Below are 18,537 nucleotides of genomic sequence, written 5' to 3' on the forward strand. Positions count from 1 at the left end.
ATGAATAATATGGTCCATGAAAACCTATTTTACATCTATTTATTATTTATTATATCCTACTCCATGTTATAAGTAAGTTTCCTTCTATCAGGCACTCTAAACGTTGTGTATGTTGTATATACATTCCAACCTTGATATACATATGGGTACTGCTATATACAGTCCAACCTTGATATACATATGGATACTGCTATATACAGTCCAACCTTGATATACATATGGATACTGCTATATACAGTCCAACCTTGATATACATATGGATACTGCTATATACAGTCCAACCTTGATATACATATGGATACTGCTATATACAGTCCAACCTTGATATACATGTGGATACCGCTATATACAGTCCAACCTCGGCGTACAGCCATTTTGAAGTGCTTTACTTCCCTTCAATAGTGCAAAAGACTACATATACGTGTAGCTGAATAAATGATGCTGCTTCATAGAAATGTTGATCTCCCTGATCATGTTTTTATTTAAAGTACAAATATATTATATAACACTTGAGTTTGGCGTAATTAATATACAATATTTTCATGAGCATATAATTTTAGATGTTATATTATCATTGCGTAGAATGTATATTACCAGCTGCCTTTGCGCACAAATTAATCGAGACTAGTTCAAGATACAACAAAAAATTAAAGCAAAAATACTTTTTATGAGAGATATAGAGAGATCAGCGCTTGGCGATGGCAACTCCAATCAATGTAGCTATACCTGCTCCGACCACAGCTGCAGCACCTCCAGCCACGGCCATTCCGATTAATCCATCTACAGCAAATGGCCATTATTACCAAGCTAGTTGCTATGTTGCTAGTCGCTATGCTGAATGAGCAATAATCGGAAGACCGATCAGTCAACAACTTTATACCTCTTTTCATTCTTTTATCGATCTCTTTCTTGAGCTCCAGGACCTGATGATTATTAGGCTGAACTTTAAGAATTCCATCGGCATATTTTAGAGCCTTTTCATATTCCTCAAGTAAAACAAAACAAACATTGAAATTTTTTAGAATTAGTTGAAATAGTGATAATACATACATTTTAAAACATTTGAAATATAGCGAGTCGCTATCCATTCAATAACAATGTGAATCACAGAGTGTTTGAATAATGTACAGTACTAACTCTCAATCGCATTTCTCCTTAGTGCTCAACTCAAGCCATAGAAGTATTAACTCAAACGTAATTGTAATATTTGAATGATCGCTAAGTATTACCAAGTAAAGCTGAGTATCACCAACTAAAGCTGAGTATCACCAACTAAAGCTAAGTATCACCAACTAAAGCTAAGTATCACCAACTAAAGCTGAGTATCACCAACTAAAGCTAAGTATTACCAACTAAAGCTAAGTATCACCAACTAAAGCTAAGTATCACCAACTAAAGCTGAGTATCACCAACTAAAGCTAAGTATCACCAAGTAAAGCTAAGTATCACCAACTAAAGCTAAGTATTACCGACTAAAGCTAAGTATTACCGACTAAAGCTGAGTATCACCAACTAAAGCTAAGTATCACCAACTAAAGCTAAGTATCACCAAGTAAAGCTAAGTATTACCAACTAAAGCTAAGTATCACCAAGTAAAGCTAAGTATCACCAACTAAAGCTGAGTATTACCAACTAAAGCTAAGTATCACCAAGTAAAGCTAAGTATCACCAAGTAAAGCTAAGTATTACCAACTAAAGCTAAGTATCACCAAGTAAAGCTAAGTATCACCAAGTAAAGCTAAGTATTACCAACTAAAGCTGAGTATCACCAACTAAAGCTAAGTATCACCAAGTAAAGCTAAGTATTACCAACTAAAGCTAAGTATCACCAAGTAAAGCTAAGTATCACCAAGTAAAGCTAAGTATTACCAACTAAAGCTGAGTATCACCAACTAAAGCTAAGTATCACCAAGTAAAGCTAAGTATCACCAAGTAAAGCTAAGTATCACCGACTAAAGCTAAGTATCACCAAGTAAAGCTAAGTATCACCAAGTAAAGCTAAGTATCACCAAGTAAAGCTAAGTATCACCAAGTAAAGCTAAGTATCACCAACTAAAGCTAAGTATCACCAAGTAAAGCTAAGTATCACCAACTAAAGCTAAGTATCACCGACTAAAGCTGAGTATTACCAACTAAAGCTGAGCATCACCAACTAAAGCTAAGTATCACCAACTAAAGCTAAGTATCACCAAGTAAAGCTAAGTATCACCAAGTAAAGCTAAGTATTACCAACTAAAGCTGAGTATCACCAACTAAAGCTAAGTATCACCAACTAAAGCTAAGTATCACCAAGTAAAGCTAAGTATCACCAAGTAAAGCTAAGTATCACCAAGTAAAGCTAAGTATCACCAACTAAAGCTAAGTATCACCAAGTAAAGCTAAGTATCACCAAGTAAAGCTAAGTATTACCAACTAAAGCTGAGTATCACCAACTAAAGCTAAGTATCACCAACTAAAGCTAAGTATCACCAAGTAAAGCTAAGTATTACCAACTAAAGCTAAGTATCACCAAGTAAAGCTAAGTATCACCAACTAAAGCTGAGTATTACCAACTAAAGCTAAGTATCACCAAGTAAAGCTAAGTATCACCAAGTATAGCTAAGTATTACCAACTAAAGCTAAGTATCACCAAGAAAAGCTAAGTATCACCAAGTAAAGCTAAGTATTACCAACTAAAGCTGAGTATCACCAACTAAAGCTAAGTATCACCAAGTAAAGCTAAGTATTACCAACTAAAGCTAAGTATCACCAAGTAAAGCTAAGTATCACCAAGTAAAGCTAAGTATTACCAACTAAAGCTGAGTATCACCAACTAAAGCTAAGTATCACCAACTAAAGCTAAGTATCACCAAGTAAAGCTAAGTATCACCAAGTAAAGCTAAGTATTACCAACTAAAGCTGAGTATCACCAACTAAAGCTAAGTATCACCAACTAAAGCTAAGTATCACCAAGTAAAGCTAAGTATCACCAACTAAAGCTGAGTATCACCAACTAAAGCTGAGTATCACCAACTAAAGCTAAGTATCACCAACTAAAGCTAAGTATCACCAAGTAAAGCTAAGTATCACCAAGTAAAGCTAAGTATCACCAACTAAAGCTGAGTATCACCAACTAAAGCTAAGTATCACCAACTAAAGCTAAGTATCAACTAGAGCAATATCAAGCGGAGCGATAGAGCAGCGGAGAGCTACAAAAGTGCTATTAATAATAATATTGTGCAAAGGATATTCCATATACCTTGAGTTTTGTACATGCAACTACCATATAGTACAGGTAGTCACGTTTTTCACCATCACTGTTCGAGTTTCGAAACAAGTCTACAACAAAAAGGAAGGCACAACTTAACCAATTAAAAGAACAGATCTGGCCTTAATTAGTTACACCACAATTTAGCATGTACATGTACAGTAATTGCTAAAGAAAAACTGCTAACTATGGAAGCTTGCCTCTCTATCTATTATTCTTGTGGAAAGTTGTTGAGTTTTGAAGCCATAGTTCAGTGTATTATTTATTATGAGATATATTGAAGATGAGGGAAAGTATAGGAGATGGAAGCATTATCTCCTCGCATCATCCCATGATCTCCTCGCATCATCCCATGACCTCCTCGCATCATCCCATGATCTCCTCGCACCATTCCATGATCTCCTCGCACCATCCCATAATCTCCTCGCACCATCCCATGATCTCCTCGCACCATCCCATGATCTCCTCGCACCATCCCATGATCTCCTCGCACCATCCCATGATCTCCTCGCACCATCCCATGATCTCCTCGCACCATCCCATGATCTCCTCGCACCATCCCATGATCTCCTCGCACTATCCCATGATCTCCTCACACCACCCCATGATCTCCTCACACCATCCAATGATCTTCGCACACCATCCCATAATCTCCTCACACCATCTCATGGTCTACTCACATCATCCCGTGATCTACTCACACCATATCATGACCTCCTTGCACCATCCTTACCTTGAAGGAGATCCGAACCTTTCTGTAGATTGCTATTGTTTCTAGTTCTAACCAGACACCAGGCATATTGGAATTTTGTCCTCACATCCACTGATCCCCTGCTTAAGGCTAAATGATACTCGGTGTCATATCTCTGAAACACGAATATAAAGACGATGGATTAGAGGCAACAGCGAGAAGACCTCAGCATTAGTTGTCCTGAAACACCAGCTCTATGTTCTAGTTAGTTTTGGTAATTGCCATTTTGCGTATTTAAACCTTGACAAACATGGATAATTTCTGTCGAGATTCTCTTTGCATGACAAAACTATTGCTGTTGTTGCAAATATGAGCCTTATCACCACAAAACCAAAAATGTTGACCAAATTTATCACTTGCATCTTTTAGTAGTTCTGAAAGCCTAATCTCTTTTTTGAAAGGCCAGGAGCCAAAAGTTATGGCTCAAAGCCTGACAAGTACTCAAATATAAATCAGAGAAAAATGCAACTACAGTTTCCATTTCAAAAATGCCTGTAATTTTTTTCACATCTGCATTTTTCAGTTGCACCTATTGTGTTTTACCATACTATGAAAACATTGACAGCATTATTTCCAGTCAACAAAGAAAATTTATAGTCATTTCTCAATGGCTAATAGATGTTGAAACAGTTGCTTACAGCTTACTACAAGAAAGTGAGTAACCAATCATGATTTGTAAAAAAGATCGAGTGACCAATCATGGTTTGTAAAAAAGATCGAGTGACCAATCATGGTTTGTAAAAAAGATCGAGTAACCAATTATGATTTGTAAAAAAGCAGCTTTAAGCGTAAGAATAATGGCTCTGCAATTGTTTTACACTAACCATACAAGATCGGCCACTATTATCAAAAAATAAACAAACTACCAAATACCATCAACCTTTAAATAGTTGACTCATAAATTAATCAGGCGCATATATTCTATAAAAAATTCAGGTATTAAATTGAGGAATGTAAAATAGATTTTTATACACAAAAAGACTCATAAGCATTAGATTTTTTACCTAGTTCGTTTTTGCACAACTTGCAAAACTCTAAAGCCTGGTTGCATATGAACCATAATTTTTTATAGACGAACTAGAGATGGAAAGTTGTAGAAATAAGACAGAAGATAACCTATATTTCAGAGGATTTTTATGGCAATCTCTGAAAAAAAATGTGTACAGTAGGCGCTCCTACGACGTAAATAATCCGTTCCAGGAAGGTTTATGTTATAAGGATTTTATGCCATAATAACAGTAAAATAGATGTAAATGGCCTAATCCATTCCAAGATCTTTCCAAACTCAATTTGACTAAACTCTTTTAATTTGTGGGCTGTACTGTGACTGCAGCATTATTGGTTTGCATCAACAACTTTTCTCATTTTTCTGATCAATCTCACTGGTTTTATAGACCATGATTGCAGTAACTTTTTACAATAAGTTGATGAGTAGCGCACATCTCCGATGTTCATTCACAGCGATTTGCTTATTTTTTATAAACAGAAACGTCCATTCTGCATAAATCTAATAACAAATATTTTATATGTCTACAATAAAGAAAAACAGCAATTGTTTTATTAACAAAATTTTTTACTATATAAAGTGGTACTACTTGTTCGTCAACATTTGTATCCAGGGGTCAAGGTTAGCAAAAAGAGAACTTTCGGCAATACTCCCAATTTGTGACATTCGGATTAGTAGACCGACGATGTAAGACCTGCACCAATCGATCGCCTTTGTATTTATGAACAATTGCCCAGATATCCTATTCTTTGTTTTGTCAATACATCTGACGATCTGTCACGACGAATTAGAATGTCACGAAAGTTGTATACATAATAGACTATCTGTGCTACCCGGCGTTGCCCGGGTAATAAAAGTCTTTGGACAGAAAATTGATTTGTATTTAACATGTATTTAACATATAACAACATTTGCCATTCTAACTTTCAAACTACAGATCATGAGAAAAGTGTTTTTCTAGTTAAAATAAATTAAGGGAGAAAATAAGAACAACTGTAAAGGTTTTCAAACTTTGTCAAACAACTTTTAAACTTCATCATATCATGAAGAAAATGTTGCGTGCAGGTCAAATAAATTAAGAAAAAATAAAACGACTATAAAAAAGGTTTAGATGTAAATGTGAAATAATTAGCAATAACTAAATTAAGGCAGTTTTGCTACAATTACAATAAAAGATGATTTGGTAATGATACAAAAATACGAACTGAGAAAACAAAATAAAAACCCTGAATATGTTTAATTATCAATAACAATTCGTTGGATAGAAGTGTGCGTATAAAAAGGTTTAGTGTTTCAGCAGAACCTATCCATCAAAACCTTGAATACGACGATACTGGTACCACTCGATACTGATACAAATGTAAAAATGAGATATCGGACTGTCTTTGTCTGACTGAAAGAGAGATAATGTCAAGTCTATTCCTACTCGAGATAATATAATTGTTTGCGTGAGAAAAATTGGCCTTGACTCCAGATATAGTAATGGAACCTTACGAAAAATGTTCCTTAACAGGGGCAACGTAACGCGTGGGCGTATTGGTAAGATAATCAGCGTGCGCTATAGACGGTACACATATTTTGAGAAATATATAGATATAACACTCTACACACGTCTTTTTTTTCGCAAGTGCGGCAAAATACATGTAAAGTAACATTCGAATCGAATTTGAGAACTAGCCCGACTTGACACTTTACGCTATATGGAATTTTTTACGTAATACAAAGCAAAAACTGGGAACGCAAATTCTTTACACATATCTGGAATTTACATTATAGGAGGTATTCATTATAAGAGCGTCTACTGTATCTACACATATATATATATATATATATATATATATATATATATATATATCTTATCCCACGACCAAATGAGCTGATGCGAAGTTTGGGAATTTTTATGATAAATGCATGTGCACACAACTTACGAAAATTATTCATCAACAATGAGACGAACCCTTGTAATAAAATTTCATCAACAAATTTAACCATCGTTTTGTAGATTAGTTAAAGTATAATAACGATACAAAACACATATAGGCCTATTTAAATATGTTACCAAGTATTTGTATATTCTCGAAAATCTCTTGAAACTTACCCATCTGATCGGATTATACACAAATAGACAGATTTATTAGGACTAAAATCGTCACAAAACGCTTGAAAAGCTTGGTTTAATAAAAGTTAAGACCGGAAATTGAAACGGCTGGCGACAGAGAATAGAACGATTAAGTCGTGCGCATTTCACGAAAAAATAACGTGCACATTTCACCAGTCTATGGCATTGTTTACTTGTAATCGAATTTATTCAAAGGTTTCTGTAATAAACGTAGACCATTTGAGGTGTTGACCGATTTATAGGTACGAAATTGTGGTACACAGTTTATCAGCCTATGTTTTTTTGTCCAATCACCGAAGGTTTCATTTTTTAAAACGTTAGCCAAAAACTTTACAACCTATGTACAAGCTAGGGCCGAACTGCAACGCCCCTTTATGACGAGAACATTTTTTATTTTGCTGCAGTTTGCATGAAACTTTCAGACGTGTGAATGCTCATACTCGCTTTCTGTTGAAGATCGCTATCAAAACCATTCTACATTCAACGCAACCAACTTTCAAACTGTGTATAGTACACAGTAGCTTGCCATTTTACTTCTAATTTTGCATTTCAGAGTTATAATAAACATATTTCTCTTTATTGTTGTTGAATTACATACATTACAGTAGATTAGGTCTACAGCTTTATGACACTTTTATAACAGCTTTTATTTTGCTGCAGTTTGCAGAAATCTTCCAGACGTGTGAATGCTCACAGGTTTTCTATTATTGCTGTATTACTATATTAATAATATTGGTTATTCTAATAATATCAGTGCATTTTACTTCTAATATTGACCAACATTGCATTTCTCCTATTGCAGGGGAGAGATATAAACGTATAATATTTTCCTTTCATTATTGCTGTTTGTCATGACCAAACACTTTTTAAATAAATTTTCTAAAAATCTATATAAATACCACAACTTCTCGATATTGTTAGCTATGACGTTTTGAAATGTAAACAAAATTGTGCATTGGTTTTCTATTATTACTATATTAATAATATTGATTATTCTAATAATATCAGTGCATTTTACTTCTAATATTGGCCAATATTGCATTTCTCCTATTGCAGAGGGAAAATATAAACATCTTTTCCTTTCATTATTGCTGTTTGTTGTATATAATAACACCCACACCCAGTACATTACAGCTACCATTGCAGTTATCCTATTGCACTGCAGTGCCATTTGACTGCTAATATTCTCAACCATCAGTACCCTTTCTTTTTTCCAATATCACTTTGGTCATGGGCTGTATGACAGTGGAATTTCTAGTGTACATATACAAATGTATATATTTCTCAAAGTCCGTATATCTGTCTGTTGGAAATCCGGCTATAGCTATTATTAGAACAGCTGAGCTGTACAACGATAAAAACTCAAATTCATGGAATTTCATGGAATTTCATGGAATTCTGACTGTCATTGGAAGCCTAACCTTATTAACTAGCTTAGTGGAGTTTCCATTGGCAATATGCCAGGCCACTAGCTGGAAAGGTACAGTTGTTTGACAAAGTTTTAAAACCTTTACAGTTGTTTTTATTTCTCTTTTAATTTATTTCAACTACGCGACACACTTATCTCATGATATGTAGTTTGAAAGTTAGAATGGCAAATGTTGTTATATGTTAAATACAAATCAATTTTCTGTCCAAAGACTCTTCTATTACCGGGCAACGCCGGGTGGCACAGCTAGTGTATATATATATATAAATTGTTCTATCTTCTGTCTAATTTGTTACATGCATACAGATTAGACATAGCCCTGGTATTAGCATTGACAATATACTTTTATGTAAACTAACTGTTTACCCACTCCACCTCATTAGTTGAAATAGAAACTTCAATTGAACTAAAAATTAAATACTTCACTTTCAATACAAGGCATTAGCCAGAAAAGCATATCACAATAACTTCAATCAGGAGATGCCCTTTTTTAACATCTGATTTTTTGTAGTGAGGTTTAATGTTTACAGTTTAGTTGTTACTAAGTACATCAAAGAATGGTCCATCACAGCAAAACCAAAATCAAATGCATTTATTTCATTGCTATTAAAAATGCAGTGCACTGTAGGGTTACGGTGTTCCTATTATATGGTTTTTATGCCTTTGATGTCACGCATGCTGTTTTTTCTTCCCAACCATACGACATTTTGTTTAGAATAGTGTATTTTGTTTGCCATACAACATCAACAAAAATGTCTCCCAAAATTAAGATTTGGCAGTCAGTTTGCTGAATACATAAAAAAAACAAAGATGCTGATTTGCTAATCGCCGAAACGCCTCCCACAATGCCTGAAAGAAATGAGATGCTCGCTCTCTCTCAGTTCAGCGTTATTTATTATGATATGGTGAAAACAAAACCGGAAACAGACATTTTCGCCTCACGTTGCCAACACCCGAACGAATTAATGTCGTATGGGGGTCCACTGTAATTTTGCAATAATCTTACAACTTGCAAGCAGAATAAAACCTATGGAGTATCTTTTCTCACAAACACCGTACAAACCGTACAAAATATAACTGTACTGGCTTTAATATTCATATATCGAATCCATAAAGCTCAGCCATATGGAACAGTGAGCATACATACAAGTTTTGCAACATTTGGGTTGGTAAGTTTATAAAGCTGTAACCTAGGTAACCGCTGTAGGTACCGCCATATCCATGTTTGTATTAGAATAAATTTGAGAAACTATTATATCAAGTAAATCTCAAAATTTTACAATAAATTTCGTCACTTTTTCAAGCTGAAGTAAAAAGTTTTTCCATGTGCCACCATTTTGGATTCAAAAGTAAATTGCGATATTTAAGTGGTTTGATTGGATATAAAATACAGTGCAACCTCACGATACGATTTTGATCCGTTCCAGAGCTGGCATCATATAGTGTTAAAACCGTATGTGGGGGGGGGTATAGAATCCGTAGTAATTATATAATGCAAACATCCGCTTGTAAAAATCAACAAAATTTTATGTAAGTACTGTACATATTAAAAATTAGTAATAAAATAGTATGTTAAAGGTTGCCTTGCAACAAAATTCACATTACAGTTATTTGACATGAAAAGATTCACCATGTCTTACTCTGTTGGGTTGTAGGTGCAAAATATGTGGAAAGGTGATTACAAACTCTTAAAAGCTCAAAAACGAACAGAAAATCGCAGCCACACGAGACCGCCGTAGTTTGGATTCTCTTTCCAACACGGCTCAAATGTGACGTAGCTGTGAGAGATGGTTTCTGTTTACGCTTTCATGCAACCTTATTCATCGAAATATTTTCACAAATATACTTCACGCATTCAATAAAACCATGTCTATTGTTCTTACGCGTCTTTTTTATCGTCATCGTAATGCTGTCACTTTTAGTAGTGATATCCTATAACTTACCGTAAAAATTCGTTTAATTTTTTAGCCTTATTTTGAAGGAGTACATATCATTGTCTGATAATCATGACGAGTCTATCGGTCACTTGTGATAATCGAAAAGTGCTGCAAAAATTATTTGCGAAGTATTGGGTCACATGATCAGATTACAACTTGCCGATTAGACCAAACCGAAACAAAACTGTAAAGTAGCGAGCATCTATATTTGATACGGGTCTTCGGTAAAACCCGAAGTGTTTGTCATAAACTAGTGCTACGATAAGTTTTATATTGAGCTTTTTATTGGTATTTCAATTCACGTGAGAACATCACGTGACAAGACAATAGCCAAATTTCATGGTTACATCATCGAAATGAAGAGATTCCAATCTACGGCGGTTTTTTGTTTTTGAGCTTTTAAGAGCTTGTAATCACATTTCCACATATTTGGCACCTACAACACAACAGAGTAAGACATGGTGAATCTTTTGATACCAAATAACTGTAATGTGAATTTTATTGTAAGTCAACCTTTAACCTTGGTAACTATAGTTACCTATAGTAACTTCATTGTATTTAGGGGTTATGATCTGCAAGAAAATGTAACATTTTATTGTAACATGGCAGTACGTACCGTAGGCAGCTCTTACCTTCAAGACAGAGGTACGAATAACATAGATTTTGAATTCACCTCAAATAAGTTTAGCTTACAGTTTAGCGTACACACTTGAAGCTGAGTTTTAGTATGCATTTTCAACTATTTTACTGAATTTCAACTTTTCATCACTAAAGTTTTATCACTTATCATTATGGCTTCTGTCTACGCTGTCACTATAACTCTGTTATAATTATAAATTGTTCAAAATCTTTTTCAACCTAATTTGGCAAAAAGCCTGAACGATGCTGTTTTCGTAAGGAAGTGGATTTTTGTTAGCAGGTTAAGAGAAGTTGTCTGACCACTGATCTTCTGTTTGAAAGAATCGCAACTCATACTTTGCTACTAGTTGAAAAGGAAAAACATTACCGATTTACACATGAGAAATGCTCAGCTGAGAGAAATCGGTCATCGTGTCTATATCAGGCATTGTGACTACTACCGTTGCACTACTACCGTTGCGCTACTACCATTGCGCTACTACCATTGCGCTACTACCATTGCGCTACTACCATTGCGCTACTACCATTGCGCTACTACCATTGCGCTACTACCATTGCGCTACTACCATTGCGCTACTACCATTGCGCTACTACCATTGCGCTACTACCATTGCGCTACTACCATTGCGCTACTACCATTGCGCTACTACCATTGCGCTACTACCATTGCGCTACTACCATTGCGCTACTACCATTGCGCTACTACCATTGCACTACTACTATTGCACTACCATTGCACTACTACCGTTGCACTACTACCATTGCACTACTACCATTGCACTACCACCATTGCGCTACCACCATTGCGCTACTACCATTGCGCTACTACCATTGCGCTACTACCATTGCGCTACTACCATTGCACTACTACCATTTCACTACTACCATTGTACTACTACCATTGCACTAGCTTCTTGAGATCCAAGAAATCACAACTAAAAAGGAAGACACGAAGCAATGAGTAATATTATTTAAACACTGTAGAACCAAACAATGTTGCGGAAGACTGCGTACATGTGTGTTGATTTACAAAGCTGCAGCATTTTAAGAAACTTTGGCAACACATGCTGAAAAGTGATTTGGATGTGCTATCAAATATTCGCTCAACGTTTACATCTAATGATGAAAAATTCACATGTACAGACACTTTATTGCATCCGCAGAGTTTAGTTTGAATTAAATCATTTTTTTCATTTCAGAGCTTCTACTAGTCAGGAATGACTAGCAGAATTCAAAACTCCTTAGTAGTAAGTGCTTGGCAAGCTAGTAGGCGGTTATGGGCCACCATCGAAAACCCTACAAGGTGAAAGAAAAGTTGGTGATACAAATAGAGATGATGATTCTACAACAGTTGAACCGACATACAATGTTGGGACTAGAATAATGCGCGCCTCGTAGATAAAAATGAATATTCTTAACATTTCACACTGGTACCACCATGAGATGAGCTGTCTGGTGGCCAAAAAGAAAGATATCTAGCTTATCCTAATATGAAACACTCATTTCAAAAAAGGCATTACATTGAATTTTTGGTAATGAATTACAAGGTCAGCTTCGTTGAGGCAAACTAACAGTGCACGTCAAAAGTGCTGGAACTGTTTCCAGTGGTATGCGCATGCATTGATTTGATAAACGCCGTGTTTTCTTTTTCAGGATTCCATAATATTGCTTTGTTTTTTCTACAAAGATTAGAACCTTTCTGAATTTTATTTAAAGGTTAACTTGCAACAAAATTCACCTTGAAGTTATTTGGTATCAAAAGATTCACCATGTCTTACTCTGCCATGTTGTAGGTGCAAAATATGTGGAAATGTGATTACAAGCTCTTAAAAGCTCAAAAACCAACAGTTAATCGCAGCCATCACAAAAGAACCGTAGATTAGAATCCCTTTCCAAAACGGCTCAAATTGGACGTACCTGAACAGGACGGCTTCTGTTTACACTTTCATGCAACCTCATTAGTCGAGATATTTTATCAAATATACCTAACACATTCAATAAAACCAGGTCTATTGTCCTTATGCGTCTATTTCATCATCATTGTAATGCTGTCATTTTGAGCACTGATATCTCATAACCCACCGTAAAAATTCGTTTAATGTTTTAACCTTAGCTCGAAGAAGTGCTTATCATCCTCTTGCTTGCTCATCATCCTCTGATTAACATGATGAGCCTGTTGGTCACCAGTGATGATCGAAAAATGCTGCAGTAATCTTTCGTGCCATTTGGCAGAAAGTATGGGTCACATGATCAGAACTAGATGATTAGACCAAGCTGAAACGAAACTGTAAAGTAGCGAGCATCTATATTTGATAAGGGTTTCCCGGTAGAACCCAAAGTGCTTGTCATAAACTAGTGCTACAAGACGTTTTATATTGAGCCTTTTAATGCACGTGATAACATCATATGTCAAAACAGTAAGTCATCGAAATAAAGGGATTCCAACCTACGGCGTTATCGTGATGGCTGCAATTACCTCTTCGTTTTTTAGCCTTTAAGAGCTTGTAATCACATTTCCACATATTTTGCACCTACAACACAGCTGAGTAAGACATGGTTAATCGTTTGATACCAAATAGCTGTACTGTGAATTTTGTTGCAACCTTTAAGACAAACCGGGCAATTACTTTTCACAGTATTTCAACCGTTTTAAGAAATTACCCAAGCATATTTCATCTGATAAGTAAATGATTATTTGCTGAATGGTTATTCAAATAGAAGCATTTCAATAATAATTATCTTTGCAAAAGTCAGTAATTCAAATAATGTGCCACACCATGTAGCGCACCCTTTTTTACATGTGTGTTTGTGCCTGTGTGTGTGTGCGCATGTGTGTGCGTGCTTCCGTGTGTTTGTTCAGACGCGTGCGTGCATGTTTTTATGTGTGTTTGTGCATGTATGCATCTGTAGGTACACGCGCGTCTGTTTGTGCATGTGTGCATATGATTGTGCATATGATTGTGCGTGTGCTTGTGCGTCTGTATGTGTTTGTGGAACTGTGTGCATTTGTGAATCTGTGTGTGTATTTGTGCGTACAGGCATATTTGCATACGAGTGTGTGTGTGCGCGGGTGTGTGTTAACGAGTGTGTTTGTGCGTGTGTGTTTATGAGTGGAAACTCCATCTGGTTCACAAATAACTGTAATTTGAATTTTGTTGCAAGTCTTTTAATGTAATATTCAGAAAACATTACTTGAAAAAAACCAAAGTTTATGCATTACTATGATATTTTGATAGGAATGTTAGCCGTAATATTACAGTAAGACAACTTTGATTGCAATTTCAATAAGTATTATGCCGTCGCAGATGCATGTGCTTAGGGCCCCTACATCTTTTACAATATTCTGTGAACTTGCTCATCATGGAAAAATGAAAAAGAGGCACAAGCACTTAGGTTGAATTACACCAGCTGACATGAAATTTAGAAACTAAAAAACATGCAAGGCATAACTGAGTCAAAAATAGCACATTTTTGATACATAGTCAGAACTCTACTTAGGCTTGAAGGCCATAACTTATTTAATAAAGTGAAGGCTAAAAGACTGTGTATATGTAACATAAACCGGCCAGTGAAGAAAGGGACGAGATTAGGATAATTAGACCATCGTGAAAATGCAAAAACAGAAAAAGAAGCCTGTGAAAGCAGCCAACAAAGGACTAGAAGCTATAAATCAGAAAAGAGAGTTAATTAGTGAGCTTATCATCCTTAAGTAGCAGAATCAGACTCGTTCTGTCTGAAACTTACTGACAAGACTAGTTCTACACGGCATAAAAAAGAGTCACACTGAATAAAATGCTTTTACAAGTGATAGGCAGACACGACAAGATGACATCCATCATGACACCAACGACCCGCGTAGCATCGCCGTCATGTGCAATCAAGAGTGTTAGCCAAATCACTAGCACTGAGGTAAGCATTGAGGTAAAATTTGTCTCTCTTTTATTATACGTATGCGCTAATTTATTTAATTTAACAGGTTGATCTATGTGATAACAATAAAAGTACAATATAGATATGCTAGAAATTTACATGTGTAACATTGCCATATTCCTCCTCTAACTAATAAAGATTTCTACACATGAGTAGCTATCCCTTGCTATATTCAAACGTATTATTATATCACACTCATTCAAGCCAACAGCAAATAATATATTCTAATTCTAGCTTATTATTTTCTCTTTTTTATTAAAAAAATCATTGAATTAATAAATCATTACAATTACTTTTATAAAGAAAATTATCGGTCTACCGTTTACTCGTTTAGGACTGATTTTCTTTGACAAATTTTTGAAAGTAAAACTTAGTACAACCAGCAACTTTTCTAGAATTGGTCATAGCCAGGCTTGCCAACCTAAGAGTGGGGCAATGCTTGCTATTTGGTTTTGGGGCAATTGATGAATCAATGATAGTACATATAAAATTGTGGAAATTGGGGCAAAAATCTCACGCATATCAATTGTTTTTTTAGTGTGATTGCGTGAGTCTTACGCCCAATGCATGAGAGTTGGCAGGCTTAGACTCACAGCTTTAATTTACTTTCAAGTTGATAAATAAGTTTTCCAACCCAAAGAAATTTCATTAGCAGGCCTATGGTAGTATTCTCAGCGGTATTACTTGTAATGGGTTTTCGTAGCATTGTAATAAGCACCCTGATGCGCCTAATATCAATTTTGTCACTTGAGCTGACATATCTAACATACCTTGAGGTCGGAAGGATCACACATTTCATCTAAAACCATGGACGCCATGTCGGTCAAGATTTACAAAAAAAAATCCAGAGGTGCAGCGTGCAAATGTAACGGGTCGCAAACAAAAGCTTCCGAAAATGCACATTGTCCGGAAATAGTCGCCTATGAAATAGACTTATTAATTATTAGAAATATTTCTTTTAATTTGAGAGTTATTGCCTCTCGGAGTTTTCTGTCACGGAGAGAGGTTGTAAGGGGGAGGGGAGAGAGGCCAGAGAGAGTAGCCTGTCTTTGACAGGACGAGTATAACTGGAGTGGCTCAGAACCTGGTCACGTGACGGGGGAATTTTCTGTTTTTGTCACATGTCTTACACATGCCCAGTTGCATTTAATCATGTATCATGATTAATATTAGACACAGGCCACAATGCTATATTCTATCACAGCAATATTGCAATAACCCACTACTAATAACCCAATACTGTTAAGAAATATAAGATAAGATATTATGCAAAAATAATGCATAAATAGTTGCAGAATCTTGCATAAGATTATTGTACACAGAGAGGTATTTGGAAAATGTATAGAAAAATAGAGAAATGTATAACAAAATATAAATCTCGAAAAAATTGGTAAGATTTGGCATGAGATATTAAATATTAGACAAAAACTGAAAATTCCCCCGTCACGTGACCAGGTTCTGAGCCACTCAGGTGCAGTACGTCTTGTGACAAGCTGTTGTGTTGCTCGCCCGCTCAACGGGTGACAACTCCGCAAAAACAACAGTTTGTCAAGACGAGAGAGAGAGAGAGAGAGAGAGAGAGAGAGAGAGAGAGAGAAGGGGGAGGAGAAAGAGGGGGGGAAGAGAGAAGGGGGAGGAGAAAGAGGGGGGAAGAAAGAAGGGGGAGAGAGGAGGGGGGGGAAGAAAGAGAGGGGGGAGGGCGAGACGAGAAGGAAGAGAGAGAGGAGGTAGAGAAAGAGATACCTATAATAACCGCTTGGACCGGTCAGGGATATTTCACTTTTTCTGGGTTTGACGGAATGAAAGAACAACTTTTCATACCTAGTTTGTGCCCATGTTTCGAGCCTAATATACTGAAGAAAACTCGTAAGAGTGGCAGGACAACCCCCACTTTTAGCGTATCTGCGCTAAACCCAACGCTGCCGATGATACAACCTGCTGAAACCAACTCACTTGTGCTCTGCCAACAGAGTGCGCTGCAGTTTTGAAAAACGGCCTTTTTCATATTTTCATACATACATTCAAGCATATATATGCATCCCCGACCCTTTCGCTCCTTCATCGGAGAAGCCTATATCTGCTGACCTATCCTAAGAAGGAAAATGTAAGATATGTACTACCATATCTGAGAAGAGACAAATTGAGCCATTAACTAATAGCAATTACCAGATTATGCAAGAACCACCTGGCTATTATACTAATCCAAATGTTAGGGCAATAATGTAGGTCAGGATTGTGCGAAGCTGCCAGCCTTATCATGTTAGATGAAAATTTTATTGTTAGACATATTATTGGTGTTTGAAGTTTTGCTCAAAGCTGCCTGGCAGATTCTACAGAAGAACTTCCATTCGAACTCTGTAGAGCTCTGTGTTAGTAGGAATAACAATAGCATTCAAACTCTGTATAGCTCTGTGCTAGTAGGAATGATAATAGGTAGCATTCCAACTCTGTATAGCTCCGTGTTAGTAGGAATAATAATAGCATTCGAACTCTGTATAGCTTTGTGTTAGTAGGAATGATAATAGCATTCCAACTCTATAGCTCTGTGTTAGTAGGAATAATAATAGCATTCCAGCTCTGTATAGCTCTGTGTTAGTAGGAATAATAATAGCAAAAGGCTATTTTCACAAATTTCTGATTTACTGAAGCTCAAACTTTTTCTTTTGTATTCTGTATATCTTTTAAATGTAGCTTGTAACTTCAAGATAAGTGTAAGTCCAGCCTTTAATAACCATAAAGACAAAAGCGGCTAAACCTGGTTTTCTTTATTTTCAGATTATCCTGTTACCAGCCTACCACTTTATAGATTTTAGAGGATTTTGTTTGTTTGTTTGTGTACTCAACCATGTATTAACTCAAATATGTTTGGTGTAAAGGATGTTTATCTAGATGTTAAAAGCTCTAGAGAGGGCACTTTATGAGTCTGTGCAATAGCAGGCAATACAAGCAGGAAAACTACCAGCCTATACTCTCTTCTCTTACAAGTAACTACACTCAGAGTGGCCCAACAGAAACACATACGAACGCAAACACTGAACCTGGGTGTTATAGCAAATTGTATTGAACCAACAAAAAGACCGTTTTTGTGCAGCACCCACTGGCAAATCGTTTGCACCAGCCGACATATACACTATTTGGCGGTTGTATTGACATGGAATACTTATTATTCTCATGGCTTGGTCTGGTTGCTAGCTGTTGTTATTAGAGTTGCCCCGATTCTAATATCGGAATCGGTGCCGATATGGGTGTTAAGTATCTGAATCGGTATCGGCCGAACTTTTTTTTAAAAATCGGAAACTTGAGATATTTTTTTTTAAATATTTATATAACTATTTAGCAGAAAACTACATTTATATAACTATTTAGCAGAAAACCGTATTTTAGCCTGCTACACTAATAACAAATCATCAGCTGCAAGTTCCTTCTTTTTACCTAATGAATTCCGAGCCTGTCACACAATCTATTTCATGTCTATAGCC

The 18,537-nt window shown here is 36.1% G+C and overlaps 1 protein-coding gene across 1 annotated transcript; it reads right to left on the minus strand.

Moving 5' to 3' along the window:
- Window positions 1-449: 449 nt before the first annotated feature.
- On the minus strand, window positions 450-15,930 carry LOC137409157 (mitochondrial fission 1 protein-like). The gene is made up of 5 exons (XM_068095543.1): window positions 15,829-15,930; window positions 3,981-4,113; window positions 3,239-3,318; window positions 881-986; window positions 450-780 (listed from the first exon to the last, which is right to left on the minus strand). The coding sequence occupies exons 1-5, from the start codon at window positions 15,874-15,876 to the stop codon at window positions 686-688; spliced, it is 462 nt and encodes a 153-aa protein (XP_067951644.1). The 5' UTR covers window positions 15,877-15,930; the 3' UTR covers window positions 450-685.
- Between the last annotated feature and the right edge of the window lie 2,607 nt (window positions 15,931-18,537).

Source organism: Watersipora subatra, chromosome 1 (assembly GCF_963576615.1).
Source record: "Watersipora subatra chromosome 1, tzWatSuba1.1, whole genome shotgun sequence".
In the NCBI taxonomy this organism is placed as follows: domain Eukaryota; kingdom Metazoa; phylum Bryozoa; class Gymnolaemata; order Cheilostomatida; family Watersiporidae; genus Watersipora; species Watersipora subatra.

Bases quoted from the DNA above. Each gene is read 5' to 3' on its own strand.
- LOC137409157 (XM_068095543.1), bottom strand. From the start codon at position 15,876: ATGGCGTCCATGGTTTTAGATGAAATGTGTGATCCTTCCGACCTCAAG. The intron at 3,319-3,980 runs GTAAGGATGGTG...TTTTTGTTGTAG, and splicing joins AGGTTCGGATCTCCTTCAAG to ACTTGTTTCGAAACTCGAAC. The intron at 987-3,238 runs GTATATGGAATA...GTTTTACTTGAG, and splicing joins TTGCATGTACAAAACTCAAG to GAATATGAAAAGGCTCTAAA.